The 20,998-nt window shown below is 47.3% G+C and overlaps 1 protein-coding gene across 1 annotated transcript; it reads left to right on the top strand.

Moving 5' to 3' along the window:
• The first annotated feature begins 1,366 nt into the window (after window positions 1–1,366).
• LOC114582003 (uncharacterized) lies at window positions 1,367–15,674 on the top strand. Its single transcript, XM_028702751.2, has 4 exons — window positions 1,367–2,140; window positions 4,087–4,180; window positions 5,977–11,555; window positions 15,422–15,674. The coding sequence occupies exons 1-4, from the start codon at window positions 2,022–2,024 to the stop codon at window positions 15,513–15,515; spliced, it is 5,886 nt and encodes a 1,961-aa protein (XP_028558584.2). The 5' UTR covers window positions 1,367–2,021; the 3' UTR covers window positions 15,516–15,674.
• Window positions 15,675–20,998: the final 5,324 nt, after the last annotated feature.

Here is a 20,998-nt window from a genome sequence, read left to right on the forward strand (position 1 = left end):
GGGATTCGAACCGCCGACCTTCTGATCGGCAAGCCCTAGGCTCTGTGGTTTAGACCACAGCGCCACGCCACAGTTTGTTGGACTACAAGTCCCATCATCCGTAGCCGGCTGAAGTAGGTTTTAAGAAGGCCAAGTGAGACCTGCAATAAAGTGTTGCTGCCTTGAGTGCCTCTACTCCTCTTCTGCTCTCTCTTGTTCTCTCCAATTCTCTGGTCCCCCCCCCCACCCTTCCAACAGTCAAATCAGCATCCCATGATCCCCAAGCACACATAGCTCTTTTTGGGGTTTTGGGGGGACCCCCCAAAGGGATTTTTTTTTCTACTTCTGCAAATATTGAGGTTCAACCCAGCCTGTTGCTGCTTGTTATTGTGTATGGTTGATGCTGTTTTACCTTCTACAGTGGTACCTCGGTTTAAGAACAGCCCTGTTTATGAACAATTTGGTTTACAAACTCCACAAAACTGGAAATAGTGTCCCAGTTCGGGAACTTTGCCTCGGTCTAAGAACGGAATCTGAACAGTGGAAAGGCACCGGTGGTAGAAGGCCTCATTAGGGAAAGTGCACCTCGGTTTAAGAACGGTTTTGGTTTAAGAACGGACTTCCGGAATGGATTAAGTTCGTAAACTGAGGTACCACTGTATATGGATTGGCACTCGGAGACCTGATTACTATAAAGGGAGTTTAGTGTGCTCCTGGATATGAAGACTCTAATAGGCATGACTGAGGCTTGCTTAATCCAGACCCTCACTACAGGGAAATTCAGGTTGTGAAACAAACTTGTTTCCCACCTCTTCTCCACTCCCCCAGAAAAGAACCACCCAGACTTTCCACAACAAGGAAAGTAAAGGATGATGATTGCTTGACATTATATTCTTCAACTGAAAAGAAATCTGATAAACGCCCAATAATAATGACTGTCACATAATCTCCTTGGAAATGTCTATAAGAATGATTGAATGCTTAGTAAACACGTCATCTCGAAATCACCTGTAAGAAGAATTTCCTGGAAAATAAAAGCTGAGCTTACAGTTTGTTGGTACCCTGAATTATTTCCCCTTGGGCTACAATTAAGTAAAATCTGTTGTATTCTAGTAGGTAAAAAATATTGATTTTTAGAGCTCTATAACATTTCCCAAGAAGATTTGTTCTACGTTACACTTGAGGGTTGCTTATAGACCCACAAGGAAGCTGTGCTAGTCATTTGAGGTTGTTATTTCTTCCCAAACATAGGAAAGCATTCACACTAATTCATTTTAATGTTCTCTTTTTCTGTTAAAACAGATCTGATGACATTCTCTATCACTATTGTCTATATCCACGTGTTGGTGAAGAGTTAGTTTTATGTTTCTTTTTTATGTTTCTGATCCAGTAGGTTCTTCATTTTAATTAATTAATAAACCTTTTACTGGCATCACATGCAAACATCCAAAACAAATCAATACAGAATTACCACTTCCCCAGTGGCACAAAACATTTGCTAAAAGAAAGGAGGCAGAGCAGTCTATTGTCACAGCTCTTGGTCTCCAGGGAGATCAGACGTCTGCGGTGTATTTAGAGATATTTAGCCACTAACTTGGTGAGCTCCTGATCATTCCCCAGTAAAATGTATGACCTCCGACTCTGGTTTCCATTTGGGGATGCAGAGTTGATCTAGAAATTGCTGGCGGAGACCAGCATATAGTTTACAATTGAGAACCATATGTGTAAGGGTTTCCACCAGGTGGTCTTCACAAGGGCAAGTTCTTTCTCCTTCCACCCTGCCTGAGAACCTTCCCCAAAGGAGGTCTGATGGATTTGAATTAAACCTGGCCAGCGAAAATGCCCTTCTTTCTTGAGGGTTAAGCAGAAATTCAAGGTAATTGTGGTTAGTTTCATGAGCCCAAGAAAGTTGAAAATAAAGAGGGGAGCATGTTTTCTCTGCTGCTGCTGTAAGTTCTTGGCGTTCAGTATCTCACAACCTAGTTTTTATTATAGCCTTGGCAGATGCTAGGGACATCATATGTTCCTATCTGGTTTTGAGGATGGATTCCTGTGAGAAACACAGGCTAAAGCTTATTTTTTTACTTCTGTCTGTTTTTATAGGAGGCTGGAGAAAATTTTTCTGTTGTACTGGCCCACCGGAAACGCAGTCTTCAACATGGTGAGCTACATCTCCCTTTTCTTAGTGAACGCAAGGGAACCATGTATGTCCTTTGGACGTTTGACCCAGACATGAGATGTATGTCTCATTGATACAGAACAGGAATTTAGTGAATGCCTCGCAAGACGAATGCCTCGCAAGACGAAAAAGTCGCTAGACGAAAGGGTTTTCCGTTTTTTGAGTCGTTCTGCAAGACGAATTTCCCTATGGGCTTGCTTTGCAAGACGAAATGTCTTGCGAGTTCTTGCGAGTTTGTTTCCTTTTTCTTAAAGCCGCTAAGCCGCTTAGCCATTAATAGCTGCTAAGCCGCTAAGCCGCTAAGCCGTTAATAGCCGCTAAGCCGCTAATAGTCGCTAAGCCGCTAAGCTGCTAATAGCTGTGCTTCGCAAGACGAAAAAACTGCAAGACGAAGAGACTCGCGGAACGGATTAATTTCGTCTTGCGAGGCACCACTGTATATGGGTTTCATCAAACTGCTTGCGAGTTAAAACTCATACCCACTGTAGGGTATGGAAAGCTTGTTGAAGAGCAAGTCACCCAGTTGCATATATTTTGCATAAACTATTCACCCAAGGTGAGAACAATGGAGCTGAACAATGCATGCTTGAAGGAGGTGACTTATTTGAGGCAAGTGTTGCTCTTCATTGTGACACCTGCTTGTGCAACCTCAAAAATGCAAACACTGCCCAGTAAAACTGAGGCCCTCTGTGTGGTGTGTGGTGTGTCTGCAATAGTAGGCAAGAACACTAGCAATCAATTTGGGTTTCCTAGCACAAGTTGAAGTTACATTTTTAAGAGAGAGACATAGTGGGTTTTCCACCAGTGATGGCCAGCTGTGTTGTTGGGAGTCATCAGAACCATAGGGCAAGTTGGAGGAATTCTGGGTGGCCTGCATTTATGGATGAAATTGTTCTGACTTGGGCATCATGTAAAATACATATATAGGTCTGGCTATGACTACGGTCCCCTCTTATCCCCCACTTTAAGAAAATATTTTCACATCCGTCAATACGGATTGATTGATTGATTGAGGTTGAATCCTGACAAGACAGAAGTACTGTTTTGGGGGGAAGGGGGCAGGCGGGTGTGGAGGACTCCCTGGTCCTGAATGGGGTAACTGTGCCCCTGAAGGACCAGGTGCGCAGCCTGGGAGTCATTTTGGACTCACAGCTGTCCATGGAGGAGCAGGTCAATTCTGTGTCCAGGGCAGCTGTCTACCAGCTCCATCTGGTACGCAGGCTGAGGCCCTACCTGCTCACAGACTGTCTCGCCAAAGTGGTGCATGCTCTGGTTATCTCCCGCTTGGACTACTGCAATGCGCTCTACGTGGGGCTACCTTTGCATGTGACCTGGAAACTACAACTAATCCAGAATGCGGCAGCTAGACTGGTGACTGGGGGTGGCCGCTGAGACCACATAACACCGGTCTTGAAAGACCTACATTGGCTCCCAGTACGTTTCTGAGCACAATTCAAAGTCTTGGTGTTGACCTTTAAAGCCCTAAACGGGCTCTGCCCAGTATACCTGAAGGAGCGTCTCTACCCCCATTGTTCTACCCGGACACTGAGGTCCAGTGCTGAGGGCCTTCTGGTGGTTCACTCACTGCGAGAAGCAAAGCTACAGGGAACCAGGCAGAGGGCCTTCTCGGCAGTGGCGCCCGCCCTGTGGAACGTCCTCCCATCAGATGTCAAAGAAATAAACAACTACCTGATATTTAGAAAACATCTGAAGGCAGCCCTGTTCAGAGAAGTTTTTAATGTGTGACATTTTGATGTATTTTTAATCTTTGTTGGAAGCTGCCCAGAGTGGCTGGGGAAACCCAGCCAGATGGGTTGGGTACAAATAATAAATTATTATTATTATTATATAATACATATTAAAGTTTTGGTTACTATCGCTGTCTGTCCGACAAGCCCTGAAATTATTTGTTGTCTTGTGTCTTTTAGCCTTAATATCGCTTCGTCTGAGCAATTTAAGCCTCCGTCAGAGCTAGACCCCTCGGAACCAGACCCCTCAGAGATTGAGCCAGACCAGGACCCGGTAATTCATTCTATATCTTCATTATATTGCCATCCCTAATTCAGATGGACTGCTTAGAGAACATTTGTTTCAGGTGGTATACAGATATAGTCTTTCATACCAACGCATTTGAGGGAGGTGTGTTAATTTGTGGTGGCCAAACGGCAAGGCATCTTCTGGTACCTTTGAGATTTAAAAGATTTGTTGCACCGGGGGGTCACCAACGTTTTTGGCCCATTTTGAAAAGTTACAGAATGGCCATCATGGCTGGGTGGGGTGGGGTTGCAACGTAAAACACCATGGCTGGGGGAGGCATGGCATAACACAAAATTAGACACTGCAGTCCTTAATGTCCACACACCCCACGCCCCATCGCAGGACAACATCCTGCTTACTGTGGGAAGTCAGGTGTGTGCTGATGGTCTCAGTTGTGGAGGTGACACAGTACTGATTCCCCACCTGCCCACAATGACACTCTATTATAAAACTGCAGGTTATTGCAATAATATTGCCGTTGTTCTTATCTGTTTACAGTTTATCCAATAAACCATTTCCATTCTTTTATAAAAAGTTTGTTATCTTGATTTCTTATTTTTCCGGTAAGTTTTGCCATTTCTGCATATCCCATAAGTTTTTGTATCCATTCTTCTTTTGTTGGGACTTTTTCTTCTTTCCATTTTTGGGCAAGGAACATTCTTGCCGCTGTAGTCGCATACATGAATAAATTTCTATACAGCGTGGGTAGTTCTGTCCCTATAATTCCCCAAAGGAAGGCTTCTGGGTGTTTTTTTGTTTTGTTTTCAAACAAATGTTATTTTAAACATCTTTTTCAATTCATTATATATCATTTACCAGTAAGCTTTAACCTTATTACAAGACCACCACATATGATAAAAAGAACCTTCTTTCTCTTTACATTTCCAACACTTATTTGATTTAGATGTATACATTTTTGCCCCTTTACTCTGTGTTAGGTACCATTGATATATCATATTCATATAATTTTCTACCACTGCATCAGTTTTAGGCCTGGTTAATTGCCATGGCTTTCCACAAAGCATACAGTGGGTTGTAGAGGATGAAGGCTGAAGCTAGAGAGGATTTCTCAGGGAGAGGGAATATCTATAGTGTGCATAAAGGTAAAGGTAAAGGTACCCCTACCCGTACGGGCCAGTCTTGACAGACTCTAGGGTTGTGCGCCCATCTCACTCAAGAGGCCGGGGGCCAGCGCTGTCCGGAGACACTTCCGGGTCACGTGGCCAGCGTGACATCGCTGCTCTGGCGAGCCAGAGCCGCACACGGAAACGCCGTTTACCTTCCCGCTAGTAAGCGGTCCCTATTTATCTACTTGCACCCGAGAGTGCTTTCGAACTGCTAGGTTGGCAGGCGCTGGGACCGAACAATGGGAGCGCACCCCGCCACGGGGATTCGAACCGCCGACCTTTCGATCGGCAAGCCCTAGGCGCTGAGGCTTTTACCCACAGCGCCACCCGCGTCCCAATAGTGTGCATACTCTCTACCAATTGTATTTCTATGGTCTATCTACCTATCAGCAATACGGCTCTGTGGACTTAGCCCCTTCTGATGCTAACTAGCAAGAATATGCATCTGTCAGGTTGGGCTGCCAATGTCTCACTCTATGTTCTTCCCCTCTCTCACCCATCCTAAGGGCTTTCAAGTAATGCATCTGGTTAAGAAACCAGGCGCCTGCCTGCCTATCAGCAAAATGGGTGTCTCTTTAACTTTGCAAGTCAACTCTTATTTTGAATGTAAGGTGTCGGTGGTCATACATGCATACTGTTTCTTTCCCCAAACAGGAAGATGGCTTGTATGTTGAGAATGAGATACAAACTTCTAAAGTGGATATCCCAGAAGAAAACAGGTGGAGGTGGTCTCGATTACACAAAGAAGTAGAGCAGCAAACCTCAAGGACGGCTGTCCTCATTCCAGAGATAGAGACGTCATCCGAGGCGGACGTTCAGGTCCAAACCTCGTTTTCGAGCCTGCCAAGAGGAAAGGAGGCCCAGGCGCAAACTTCATTTCTCTCCCTGCGGTCTCCAACCCCAGTAGAAAATGACGTGCAAGTGCAAACTTCATTTATGGAATTGCCAAGAGAGGCAGAAGCTCAGGTGCAAACATCCTTGCTTTCGTTACCTGGAGAAAAGGAGATGCATGCCCAAACCTCGTTCAGCTCGTTGCCAGAAAGGAGGTCTGTAGCATCTTTTGCAGGATCTGCCCAGTCCTCTTCCTCCTATCTAGAGTTGTTGGAGAAGTTTCCCTCTCTGCCCATGTTATCTGAGGCCCAGGTGCAGACCTCACATCTTGACATAAGAGTTCCTTCGGAGATAGACATCCAGTTGCAGACTTCGTTTTCGGACTACATGTCAGAAAGAGAGTATGCATCCTCCCCTGAGCCCCAGAGTAAGCTATCACCCCAGTCATCAGTGATAGAACAAAGCATGATATATCCCGTATATATTGATACTGGGGTACAAACTTTACCTGTGGAAATACCGCCCGGCAACGACTGGCGTTCTGCGCGGTTAAATACTGCAGCCCAGGTGCAAACGTCCTTTGCTTCGATGACCGAACAACGGCCAATGCTTGGGTTAGGAAAAGGCGAGGAGACAGCAGGAGACGTGGAATCCCTTTTTTCCATAGAAGAGGCACCTCTGCCTTTTGAACGGGCTGAAAGAGCTATGCAGACATCTGAGACATTGCTTCGGCAGTGGAAGAAATTGCATTCATCACAGCCACAATCTGATGCACAGGTGCAAACCTCCACCATTGATCTGCTAAAGAAGCTTTCTTTGCTATCCCGGATTCAGAGCATGGAATCAGCTTCCCGTGCCGAGTTACTAAAGAAAGCTTCCTCCCTGTCAGTGGGTGAACCCCACATGCAAACTTCAAGCCCTGAATTACTAAGGAAGGCTTCTTCTTGGTCAAACTCCGAGGTCCAAGGCCAGATATTAAGTGATGAGCTGCTGAAGAAGCGTCCATCTTCGGCACAAGTGCTTAGAACCTCAGATTATGAACTGGCAAGGTTGCTTTCTCCCAAGTCAACAACCAAGGAGGCCCAGATTCAAACATCTGAGGTAGAACTCATTAATAAACTTTTGTCAGATAGGTCAACAGACACTCTCTTCCGAAAGTCCTCTTCTGCGTCATATATCAAACCCCAGGAGATGACCTCAGACACTGATTTCCCAAAGTCCCATTCTGCATCATTTGCAAAAACTCCGGAGAAGATATTGGACAGTGATTTCCAAAGTTATGCTTCTATGTCACATGCTGAACCCCAGAAGAGGGCATCAGACACTGATTTTCAAAAGTACTCTTCTTTGTCATTGATTGAGGGTGGCGATGATAATCAGGAACCTTTAACAGAAGGGAAGGAGTACCTTATTACCCCACAGGTGATGGAAGCTCAGATCCGCAAATGGTATCATGAACTCCCAGAAGTTCAGACCTCAGCCTCTCAAAAAGACCCTCTTTGGAAGCCAACAATGGACAGTGAGGTACAAACATCGCATGTTGAAATACCATATGGAAACAAGTGGCGTGAATCACGTTTGCAATCCGAAGCTCAGGTCCAGACTTCAGGGCTTAAAGTACCCGTGGAAAAAGCGGAGTCCTTTCCCCAACTGCAAAAGGCTAATCAGACCCAAACATCCTTGCTTGAAATATGGCGAGCAAGAGAGTTAGCTGAAGCCCAGAACCAGACTTGCAGCTTTGATGAAGCTGAAACAGAGGAGTTCCCTCACGCATTACTAGTTGATAGCCACGCACAAACATCAGATTTTGACTTTTGGAAAGCAAAGGAACAAATGGATATTGAAACACAGACTTCAGTAGACAAAATTCTACAGCAAGGGATCAGGACGTCTCCCACTGAACAGGTTGACAAGCTGGTGCAGACATCTTTTCTTGATCTGGGGAAATCAAAAGACTACATGCAGCAGAAGGCATCTGAGACAGACTTAACGGAGCCTGAGAGAACGTATTTCACCCCATTACAAAGTGACTTTGAAGTGGAGACTGATACTCAGGCACGACGCTCCATCTCTGATTTCCTAGAGGCACAAAAAGAGCCTCCTCTGGCGCAACCAACCAGTGCTGAGGTGCAAACCTCAAATGTTGAAATACCTGCCGGGAGCTCGTGGCGTTCATCACGCTTGCATTCTGATGTTCAGCAGCAAACTTCACTGGAATTTGATGAGGAAGAATCAGAAGCTTTTCCCTCATCACAAAAGGACATCCAGTCACAAACTTCCCTTCTTGACATATGGAAGGCAAAACAGCTCCATGATGCCCAGATCCAAACTTCTTGGATGGATTTCCCAACAGATGTGGAAGATCCTTTTCTCTCACCACAGTCTGAAAGCCCATCTGAGTACTTTATGCCTGAGGAAGAACAGTCTCCTCCACCGGCCCTACTGGATGCTCAGATGCAAACCTCCCTCCTTGACATCTGGAAGGCAAAAGAACTCCATAATGCCCAGAAGCAAACTTCTTGGATAGATGTGCCAGAACCCATGGAAGAACCTTTTCTCCCACCACAGTCTGAAAGCCCAATTGAGCCACCTATGCTTGAGATGGAAGAGGCTCCTCTACCAGGCAGACTTGACAACCAGGTGCAAACCTCCTTCTCTGACAGGTGGTGGAAGAAAGAACGAGTGGACGCTGAGATGCAAAGTTCCCTGGCAGATTTGCCACAGGGCAACAAGGTTGTGCCTTTTCTCCCACCACAGTCTGAAAGCCCAATTGAGCCAGCTGTGGTTGAGATAAAGGAGGCTCCTCCTCCAGCTAGAATGGAAAACCAGGTGCAAACCTCCTTCTCTGACATATGGCGGAAAAAAGAACGAGCGGACGCTGAGATGCAAAGTTCCTTAGCAGATTTGCCACAAGTCACCAAGGTGGTGCCCCTCCTACCACAGCCTGAAAGCCCAACTGAGCCAGCTGTGGTTGAGAAAGAAGAGGCTGCTCCTCCAGCCAGAATGGAAAACCAGGTGCAAACCTCCTTCTCTGACATATGGCGGAAAAAAGAACGAGCGGATGCTAAGATGCAGAGTTCCTTAGCAGATCTGCCACAAGTCACCAAGGTGGTGCCCCTCCTACCACAGCCTGAAAGCCCAATTGAGACACCTGAGCTTGAGATAAAAGAGGCTGCTCCAGATTGCAGAATTGACAACCAGGTGCAAACCTCCTTCTCTGATATATGGCAGAAAAAAGAACGAGCAGATGCTAAGATCCAAAGTTCCTTAGCAGATTTGCCACAAGTCACGAAGGTGGTGCCTCTGCTACCACAGTCTGAAAGCCCAATTGACCCACCTGAGCTTGAGATAAAAGAGGCTGCTCCTCCAACCAGAATAGACAACCAGGTGCAAACCTCCTTCTCTGACATATGGCGGAAAAAAGAACGAGCGGATGCTAAGATGCAGAGTTCCCTGGCAGATTTGCCACAAGTCACCAAGGTGGTGCCCCTCCTACCACAACCTGAAAGCCCAACTGAGCCAGCTGTGGTTGAGAAAGAAGAGGCTGTTCCTCCAGCCAGAATGGAAAACCAGGTGCAAACCTCCTTCTCTGACATATGGCGGAAAAAAGAGCGAGCGGATGCTGAGATGCAAAGTTCCCTGGCAGATTTGCCACAAGGCACCAAGGAGGTGCCTCTGCTACCACAGTCTGAAAGCCCAATTGACCCACCTGAGCTTGAGATAAAAGAGGCTGCTCCTCCAACCAGAATGGACAACCAGGTGCAAACCTCCTTCTCTGACATATGGCGGAAAAAAGAACGAGCGGATGCTAAAATGCAATGTTCCCTGGGAAATTTGCCACAGTCTGAAAGCCCAATTGAGCCAGCTGCGGTTGAGTTAAAAGAGGCTCCTCCGGCTTGCAGAATTGACAACCAGATGCAAACCTCCTTCTCTGACATATGGCGGAAAAAAGAACGAGCGGATGCTGAGATACAAAGTTCTCTGGGAGATTTGCCACAGGTCACCAAGGTAGTGCCCCTCCTACCACAGTCTGAAAGCCCAATCGAGCCAGCTGTGGTTGAGAAAGAAGAGGCTGCTCCTCCAGGCAGAATGGAAAACCAGGTACAAACCTCCTTCTCTGACATATGGCGGAAAAAAGAACGAGCTGACGCTGAGATGCAAAGTTCCCTGGCAGATTTGCCACAAGGCACCAAGGAGGTGCTTCTCCCATCACAAGCTGAAAGCCCAATACAGTCACCCATGCCTGACTCAGTAGATACAGCTCCTGAATTTCCTCCCCCAATTGAACCTAAGGAGCCAACTTCCTTATCTGAAATGCCCGAGACGATGAAGCCAGTGGATGTTCCAAAGTCACTTCCCCCATCACCAAGTGGCAGCAAGGACCAGACCTCCCAGCCTGATATGCAGACGCCAGAAGAATTACCCAAAGCGCAGGAGCAGTCTTCCAAGACCAGTTTGGCAAGTGCCAAAGTTGTAACTCCTGTCTCATCACACACGTCTTTGAGCCCTGTTCCATCACAAACTGCTGTCTCTCCCACCCACTCTCGCACTGCTGTCTCTCCTGCCCTCTCTCGCACTGCTGTCTCTCCCGCCCATTCTCGCACTGCTGTATCTCCTGCCCTCTCTCGCACTGCTGTCTCTCCCGCCCACTCTCGCACTGCTGTCTCTCCTGCCCTCTCTCGCACTTCTGTCTCTCCCGCCCACTCTCGCACCGCTGTCTCTCCTGCCCACTCTCGCACCGCTGTCTCTCCCGCCCACTCTCGCACTGCTGTCTCTCCTGCCCTCTCTCGCACTGCCTCTCCCTCCCACTCTCGCGCTGCTGTCTCTCCTGCCCTCTCTCGCACTGTCTCTCCTGCCCTCTCTCGCCCTGCTGCCTCTCCAGCTTCCTCCCACCCTCCTGTTTCTCCTGTCCCACCATACACTCCTGCATCTCCTGCCGCATCAGAAATTCCCAGCCCAGTTCGACCGCCCTCACCTGCATCGCTGTACGCAGAGGAGCAGCACTCTGACCTTGCAGAGCAGAAAAGAGCTTCGATGGAAAAAACATTGCTGGAATTATGGACCACACGAGAGGAGGCCGAGGTTCAAAAGCAAACTGACCAACTTCAGCTTCACCTCGAGGATTTGCCTTTATTCCCAAAGCTGGAAGACAGCCAGGTGGAGATTTCAGAGGTGACAAAACCTGAAGGGAAGAAACCAAAACAAGTGTCTAAAGTGGCGAAAAAGTCGAAAGCTCCTGCGTTTGCTGAAGCCCAGGTCCAGACCTCGTTTGTCGAAATACCCAAGGGGAAGAAATGGCGTGCATCTCGCATATTTGCGGAGGCCCAAGTTCAGACTTCTTTTCAAGACCTCCATGTGAAAGAAAGGGCCCCGGTTTTGCGTGAACACGTGGCAGCCAAAAGGTAGGAGACGAATACTGCTGTGCTGTGTTCTGCTGTGCTGGTTTTCATTCCCGTTCTGCGTTCTACCTCTGCTTCAGAGGTTGACAGCTAAAGCACATGAGTAGAAACTTGCTACTGGGCTGCACCATTTGAAGTGGAAGGTGGGCTCCCCGTGTTAATTGCTCCCTGTACAGTGGTACCTCGGGTTACATACGCTTCAGGTTACATACGCTTCAGGTTACAGTTAACCCAGAAATAGTACCGCGGGTTAAGAACTTTGCTTCAGGATGAGAACAGAAATCGTGCTCCGGTGGCACGGCAGCAGCGGGAGGCCCCATTAGCTAAAGCGGTGCTTCAGGTTAAGAACAGTTTCAGGTTAAGAATGGACCTCTGGAATGAATTAAGTACTTAACCCGAGGTACCACTGTACATACAAAGCTGGAGCATTGGGGAGAGGTTTTAAAGCAAGCTTCAGTGGCGTAGCCAGAGGGGTCGTGGCCCCGGGCACAACATTCTGAGAGGGTGCAACCAGGCGTCCCCACGTAGGCGCCAGCTTCCATGGGATCCCTGTCCCGGCGAAAGTGTCAGAGCAATCTAGCTCCACAGCGAGCGGGCACAGACAGGGAGGCAGGCAAGGCATAGCTTCTCTCTGTGGGCATTGGAGGGATTTGCCCGCCAGCACATAGTTGCTTTCTTGCCTTATTAATTGCTGAGGGGGACTTGTGCACACAGGCAGGTGTGTACCATATCACCGCCTGAGGCAAAACAGGAATGTGCTGCACATGTTGTGCGCCACTGCCCCCTTCCCTCCTTCCCCCTTTCTGGGTTCGCACGTCAGCGGCTTCTAGGATCCGGCGAGATCTTGCAAGAGCCCTGTGAGATTGTGCAAGGCCTCTGTGTAATTTTGCGGGGCTCCCGTGGGGATCCCGCCGGAAGTGTCGCCTTGCTCCTCGGGCCGTGGGGGCAATGTAGCACCCCGCCAAGAAATGTCAAAAACTTAAGAGTTCTGCTTTGAAACAGAAAAGTTTTCGCATCTCTGCTAGCCCTAGCACGTCTGGCCTGGTTTTTTAAAACAAAAACAAAAAAATGCATTAACAGTGGATGAAAACTGGGAGTTGTACAACAGAAAGTTGTACAGATGCCCCAACAAAAATATGTGCCTGGGATACTGCAAATATGCTAACAGCTAGTGTGGAAGTGCCCTCCCTTTAGATAGGTTGTCCTGTGAGTAGACAGAAAGCAATGGAATCTGAACAGGAAACTTAAAGGCAAAGAGACCTGGGAAAGCTCAGGAGGACTTAGTAGGAATACAGTGAGTTGACAATGACACTGTCTGGATTCCCCATAAAAACTGAGTGTTTTATTATGTTCATTCCAGACTAAACTGCTAGTGTGGAAGCTTCCCTTGTAAGGCAATTGGATGGATCCAGATTAAGTGAGTCGCATTTAGTTCCCACTGAAATCAACAGGTTCTTAACTTCAGTTGGTGCAAAATTCAGCAGATAGGTTGCTCCCCGGGACAAGACGGTTTGATCATATTACACAGGTCCTGGTCTGACCGCACTGGCTGCCAATTAGTTTCCAGGTCCAAGTCAAAGTGCTGGTTCTGACCTACAAACCCTTAAATGGTTAAAGACCGTAGTACCTCAAGGACCGCCTTTCCCCATAGAAACCAACCTGGACCCTGCAATAATAACCCAAGGCCTTCTTTGTGAGCCTGATCTTTCCCAACATCATGGTGTTTTCCAGGGAGTCTTCTCTTCTCTTCAAAGTATTGGAGCCTCAGCTTCAGGATCTGTCCTTCCAGTGAGCGCTCAGGGCTGATTTCCTTCAGAATGGAGATGTTTGATCTCCTTGCAGTCCATGGGACTCTCAAGAGTCTCCTCTGGCACCATAATCCCTGCCAAGAAAACTCCATGGACAAGGACACATTCTACTCATGTAAATGTCCATGATTGGACCTAATGGTCAGGGGTCCCTTTACCTTTACCTTTACATGAGAGGTCCGGAGGGTGGCAACATGAGAACGGGCCTTTTCTGCGGTGGCTCCCCATTTGTGGAATGCTTTCCCAAGGAAGACTCGCCTGTTGCCTTCATTACATATCTTTAAGTCCCAAGCAAAAGCACTCCCCTTCTCCCAGGCCTTTGGCTTATTAAACAATCTACAGCCTTTTAAACTGTGTGCGGGTGGAGTAGTGGGTTGTTACTGTTTTGTTTGTTAGTATGCAATGCAGTTTTGTGTTTTGGTATAATAATAAATAAATCTTTATTGTGGTCCAAAGACCCATAGAACAATTTCAGAACAAAATATAGTTAAGACAGTCGACCACAAAAGAGAGAGAAACCGAGGCGGTCATTTTGTTTTGTTTCGAACTTGATGGTCTTTGTTTCTTTTGACTTCCAAAAGAAACTTTGCCATGGCCAGCATAATATCATTAGACCTGTCACCCAAAAGATATTTAATATGGGAGGCTTCAGATTTTCCCAGCACATTTGCCAGTAGGGGTTTGATCCCTTGCTTGCCCATAAAAGGTAAAGGTAAAGGGACCCCTGACCATTAGGTCCAGTCATGGCCGACTCTGGGGTTGCGGCGCTCATCTCGCTTTATTGGCCGAGGGAGCCGGCGTACAGCTTCCAAGTCATGTGGCCAGCATGATTAAGCTGCTTCTGGCGAACCAGCGCAGCACACAGAAACGCCGTTTACCTTCCCGCCGGAGGTACTTTGACATGCTTTCGAACTGCTAGGTGGGCAGGAGCAGGGACCGAGCAACGGGAGTTCACTCCGTCGTGGGGATTCGAACTGCCGACCTTCTGATCGGCAAGACCTAGGTTCTATGGTTTAGCCCACAGCGCCACCCGCGTCCCTGCTTGCCCATACTGCCCACAATTGCAGTAAGATATGCTTCATGCAATCAACGTCCTGTAAACATAAACAAAGCCTGTTCGGATAAGGGTTGCCTCTCAGCCTACCATTTAGCACTTCCAGAGGAAATACATTTAGCCTGGCTTTGGTAAATAAATGCTGATAGGTTGGTACAGAATTGTTTTCACTGTATTTTTCGCTCTATAAGACGCACCAGACCACAAGACGCACCCAGTTTTTGGAGGAGGAAAACAAGAAAAAAATATATTCTGAATCTCAGAAGCCAGAACAGCAAGAGGGATTCGCTGTGCAGTGAAAGCAGCAGCTGTTCTGGCTTCTGGGATAGCTGTGCAGCCTGCATTCGCTCCATAAGATGCACACACATCTCCCCTTACTTTTTAAGAGGGAAAAGGTGAGTCTTATAGAGCAAGAAATACGGTATATTGTAAACTGCCCTGTGATCTTTTTATGACAGTATAGAAATGTAATAAATAAATAAAATCATTTCATTGGGACCAAAGTGTAGCTTCATGTGGATCCATCCCATTAGTCTCTCCCCAACCCCCACAACCACCAGAGAATTGAAGGTGAGAATTGAAAGAGAGATCACCGTTTATGCTGTGTTCATGTGTTCCATTCTTGTCTCTGAGAAATGAGCCTGGATAGCTCAGTTGGTTAGAACATGGCGCCGATAACGCCAGGGTTGCAGGTTCAATCCCCGTATGGGACAGCTGCATCTTCCTGCTTTGCAGTCGATTGGACCAGATGAGCCTCAGAGTCTCTTTCAATTCTACAGTTCTATGATTCTTTCCCCGACTATTTTAATACTCCAACCTTACATGCTGGTGCTAAATAGGTTTGGAGGGTCTTCATATTCTTTCAAAAACAAGCAAAGCCTGTTTGGGCCAGAAAGCAACAGAGGGCTGAACGAATTGTGACAGTTCACTACGCAAAGGGGCTGCCCTCAAAATAGTTTACCTGCATCCGAAAACCCTTCCTAATGTTCCCTTTTCTTGTCTTTCAGGGTACCAAGGGGACCGAAGCGAGCAGCGCCAGTGTCCGTGCACTTACACGTAAAGATGTCTCCAAAGCGTCAAACTAGCAATGAAAAGAAATAGTGAATTCTTGAATTTAAAGAAATAAAAGATTGCAAAATACCAGAAACGTAACCAACGGCTATTTCTGTAGGTGGGTGAGCAAACACAGAAGCAGGCGGAGGTGTGCGAAGGGGCGCGAATAAGGAGCGGTGCAGCAAAGCTGTCATTAGGGGAAAATGCAGGAACAACTGGTGCACATTTTAGTTGCAGAAAGGCTGTGGGATGGCACACAGTCCATGCGTGTGTGTGTTTTGTCTGTAATGCAACTGCACACAGTCAACACCCCTGTAATCCCACTTCAAATATTTTTGTCATGGATTCAACAGCATGGGGAAAGGCCAGTTAGTGACGGCAGACGTAGACTCTCAGGATGTACCCAGTGGTTTAGACCACAGCACCACCCATGTCCCTTCACATAGCATACTAGAGTGACTATAGTAAGGTGGGACCTATATAGGGTTTGTTAATAAGTGTGGTGTAGTGGTTCAGAGCGGTGGACTCGTAATCTGGTGAACCGGGTTCGATTCCCCGCTCCTCCACATGCAGCTGCTGGGTGACCTTGGGCTAGTCATACTTCTCTGAAGTCTCTCAGCCTCATTCACCTCACAGAGTGTTTGTTGTGGGGGAGGAAGGGAAAGGAGATTGTTAGCCACTTTGAGACTCCTTTGGGTAGTGATAAAGCGGGATATCAAATCCAAACTCTTCTTCTTCTTACTGAGCCAATGCATACGGACAATGCCTGTTTGAGAAAATGGGTGCAGGAAAATGAGGATTCGTTTGGCTGACGGAGGGGAGGTCGGGCCTCTCTGAACAGCATATAATGCCACAATGGGAAACACATTTTACAATCCCACAACAGGAAAGACCACATAGGAAACACAGGGTAAAGGGTAAAGGTAAAGGACTCCTGGACGGTTAAGTCCAGTCAAAGGCGACTCTGGGGTTGTGGCGCTCATCTCGCTTTCAGGCCGAGGGAGCCGGCGTTTGTCTGCAGACAGCTTTCCAGGTCATGTGGCCAGCATGACTAAGCCGCTTCTGTCACAACAGGACACTGTGACAGAAGCCGGAGCGCACGGAAACAGAGCAACAGGAGCTCACCCCGTCGTGGGGATTCAAACCGCTGACCTTCCGATTGGCAAGCCCAAGAGGCTCAGTGGTTTAGACCACAACGCCACCCACTGTATGACCCACTAACTCTGGTGTATTATTCAGCATGAGATGTACTGGGATGAACTGGGTCATGGTATCTCTCACAGTATGTCATGATTGTAACCACTTGGGTCAAAATCATATCTGAACTTCCAACATATCTGACAGATCCCCTGAGAGAACTGGACTATGAAATAAGGCGATTTAAGGCTGCAATCCTCACCCCACTCACCTGGGAGTAAGACCCATTGAATTCTGAGTAGGTATGGTTTGGATTACAGAGTAAGTAAGCTGAGGCTCCAATACTTTGGCCACCTCATGAGAAGAGAAGACTCCCTGGAAAAGACCCTGATGTTGGGAAAGATTGAGGGCACAAGGAGAAGGGGACAGCAGAGGATGAGATGGTTGGATAGTGTTCTCGAAGCTACGAACATGAGTTTGACCAAACTGCGGGAGGCAGTGGAAGACAGGAGTGCCTGGCGTGCTCTGGTCCATGGGGTCACGAAGAGTCGGACACGACTAAACAACAACAACATGGAGAGAGTAGATGATATTGCATCAAGCAAGTGCCACACCATCCTTTTGAGTACACCTCCCCGTTGGGAGGATAATAATTGGGAAAGATGGACTTATTTTGCAAGATCTCCAGATCAGCTTTAATTGTGCAACCTGAATATGCTGGGATGTGAACGAATTCCACCCAAAATAGTGACCATTTGGAAGTGTCCAGTTTCAGAGATTAGTACATTTTGTCAAGCAAGCTTCCTTCCTTGCTTGCTTGCTTGTTTGCAGTATCCACACAAACTCATTGACATCAAAATGCCAACCCCCTCCCCACCTTATTTAACCCAAATTTACTCTTTCTCAGGAATATATAAGTCCTTGGTCCATGTCAAGTGATCCAGCGAATGGAAGGCTGGATTGCATGGCTGCCAGCTAATTGGCCAATGCCAGCAGAGTTTGGATGGGAGTTCCTTTGGTGGCAGGCCCAACCGAGAAAACACCTCTTGCCAATGTCCAATTAAGCCCCTGTCTAGAAGTGTCCTCAATTGCAGTACAAAATGACCCAGCCAGCATACAGCTGATTCTGCAGGGGCAAAGTTGTTCATTAAGCAGAAACCTGCTAATCTTGTCAGGTCTTCCATTTAACAGAGCAAAGGTCCAAACATTAACAAGCATAGCTGCTCTCCTGTATCTGCAAACAAAAAATGTCTCCAAGTATGATTTGATTTTTATTTGTTGTTGTTTAAAAATAGTGAGCACTAATACAGGGCTGGAAGTGAATGGGAAAAGGCGTTCCAGTTCAGTTCTAGCATGGTAAGGTCTATCAGAAGGCAGAAGGACTTGGTGGGGACTATGGCTCCCTTTGTTTAGGTCAGGCATAGGTCAACTCGGCCCTCCAGATGTTTTGAGACTACAATTCCCATCATCCCTGACCACTGGTCCTGTTAGCTAGGGATGATGGGAGTTGTAGTCCCAAAACATCTGAAGGGCTGAGTTTGCCTATGCCTGGTTTAGGTGAATGGATTCCATCCAAAGTACTCCAGAAATTAGGGTCAGTTTCATATCTTGTGGAAGGCAAGGATGGATTGGGTACTACCAATCGGAGATTACTCTGAACTATATTGCCAGCAGGGACGCGGGTGGCGCTGTGGGTTAAACCACAGAGCCTAGGACTTGCCGATCAGAAGGTCGGTGGTTTGAATCCCCGCAACGGGGTGAGCTCCCATTGCTTGGTCCCTGCTCCTGCCAACCTAGCAGTTCAAAAGCACGTCAAAGTGCAAGTAGATAAATAGGTACTGCTCTGGCAGGAAGGTAAACGGCATTTCCGTGCGCTGCTCTGGTTCGCCAGAAGCAGCTTAGTCATGCTGGCCACATGACCCAGAAGCTGTCTGCAGACAAACGCCAGCTCCCTCAGCCAATAAAGCGAGATGAGCGCCGCAACCCCAGAGTCAGTCACGACTGGACCTAATGGTCAGGGGTCCCTTTACCTTTACCTATATTGCCAGCACAGCCGCCTCATGGCAAACTTGAAATTCGCTTTGAGTGAAGTGGACCAGGACCTGAAATTGCACGAACCATGACGAGTTCTACATTGGTCTATTACAGGGGTGTCCAAACATTTTTCAAAGAGGGCCAGATTTGACGAAGTGAACATGCGTGAGGGCCGACCAAGGGACCAACCAAAGTTGTTGACCTTATTTTAGGATTGAAGTTATTGAACTTTTTTTACAGTTTTATCCCAGAGTTGTTGAGCTTCTTTTAGGATTAAACTTGTTGACCTTTTTGCGTGTTGAGACCCAGAGACCTCCCCCCCCCCCAAATAAACACACATTTGACTCAAATTTTAGTTTTGGTTTTTGGCAGAATTTAGGCCACAACTTTATTGATTACAGAAAAGTGAGTGGTTGCATAGGCTCTGGTTTGACTAGCTCCCTGCCATGCAGGTAGCGCTGACCCAGGGTTCCAGCATAGGTCAGCCAAGGGTGAACACCTGAGGAAGGTGAAAAGCCTGGGAGCAGACTCTGTTCATTCCCCAGATGCTCCCCTGGACTCAGGCATGGGCACAACCCCCTCTTTGGGGTTGACCAAACCAAGTTGAGTCCCTGGATTCCTTTAACGGAATACTCTTCACATAGGGATGGCGAGAGCGTTCTCCCATCCCTATCACATGCCTATCCACAACCTTACAAGTTGTGATGATTTGCTACACGGCAGGCAAAACCCAAATGGCAACAGCCAATCAGTCAAGTGCGGAAAATTCCTGCCATGCCCCTGTCCCAATGACAGACGACACTCGGCGGCATAGCAAGGTGAAGGGAGAGGTGGGCGGGTGTTCTGAATGCACGAGCCGAAAGAGGAAGCTCTGGGTCACGTGCGTAGGTATATATAGGTTCCTTGGCCCGTTTAGACAGCTCCCCATTGGCCAGATTAAACCCAGTAATGAGGGACCTACCAATTGGGTGTTGTGGCTGTCCAATATACCCACCCACAACTGAGAGGTCTGTGTCCTCTTTTAGGGAGGACACGCTTTTTAGGATTGAAGTTGTTGAGCTTTTTTTGGGATTTTACCCCAGACTGCCACAGGGGCTGGATTAAACCGGATTAGGCCCCCAAAATGGACTTTGGACATGCCTGGTCCAAAGCAGAGAGGGGCCTCTGGACTTGAATTGTTTGTGATGAGTTAATAAATTGTTGGGAAGGAATGTGGTAGAGTGTATTCAATAGTAATGAGAGAATGAAAAGTTATTAATTGTAGGAGGGACCTTGTAGATGCCGCATGGTGATAAGAACCCCCGGTTCTTTCTTGCGTTATATTGGTAGGCTGACTGGATGTAGTTAAAGGCTCTGGGCCTCACTTGTACCTTGGTCAAAAATAAACAGCCAAGTTCCCTTAGTGAGTAGCAGTGTTTGTTCTCCGTATAAGCCTGAGGACACGCCTGTTTCTCTACTACCAGTGACAGGAAGTGGAGGTCTCAGTGAATCCAGGTAAGTCAGGAGACTCTGAATATATTTTGTTTGGGAAGGCAAAGTGAATTTTTGGCCGGCATGAAGGGAACAATATGGCCCGGGACTTGGTCAGAAGGTATGTGATGTCACAGCCTTCTGGATGCTAAAGAGGTCTGGACCTGGTCAGTTCTGGGATGGAATTTGGCTGGGAACTCTATGTAGCCTGTCCTGAGTTCCATGAAAAAAAAGAAAGTTGAGATATAAATGAAATGAATACCAAATTTAGCAAAAGAGGAACCACAAATATACACCAAAATACACCCAATATACCTGCCCTTACAACTCCATATTGAAGAGGAAGAACAAATGCTGTATGCAAATATCAGAGATATTTGCCCATTTCTGATTTTCTCATTGAGTTTGGGTTTCCACTTGGAAGTTTCCCACTTGAGTTTCCCACTTGGAAGCCCAGCTGTGTATGTGAACCATTTCACCCAGTATTTTGACATTGCATAGATAGAAATAGCCCCCACTTTTCAAACTTTGGTGCTTAATCATTTAGACCAAGGGTTTGTTGATGCTTAGTCGTTTAGTCGTGTCCGACTCTTCGTGACCCCCTGGACTAGAGCATGCCAGGCACTCCTGTCTTCCGCTGCCTCCCGCAGTTTGGTCAAACTCATGCTGGTAGCTTCGAGAACACTGTCCAACCATCTCATCCTCTGTCATCCCCTTCTCCTTGTGCCCTCCATCTTTCCTAACATCAGGGTCTTTTCCAGGGAGTCTTCTCTTCTCATGAGGTGGCCAAAGTACTGGAGCCTCAGCTTCACGATCTGTCCTTCCAGTGAGCACTCAGGGCTGATTTCCTTCAGAATGGATAGGTTTGATCTTCTTGCTGTCCATGGGAC

Source organism: Podarcis muralis, chromosome 13, assembly GCF_964188315.1.
Source record: "Podarcis muralis chromosome 13, rPodMur119.hap1.1, whole genome shotgun sequence".
Taxonomy (NCBI): Eukaryota; Metazoa; Chordata; class Lepidosauria; order Squamata; family Lacertidae; genus Podarcis; species Podarcis muralis.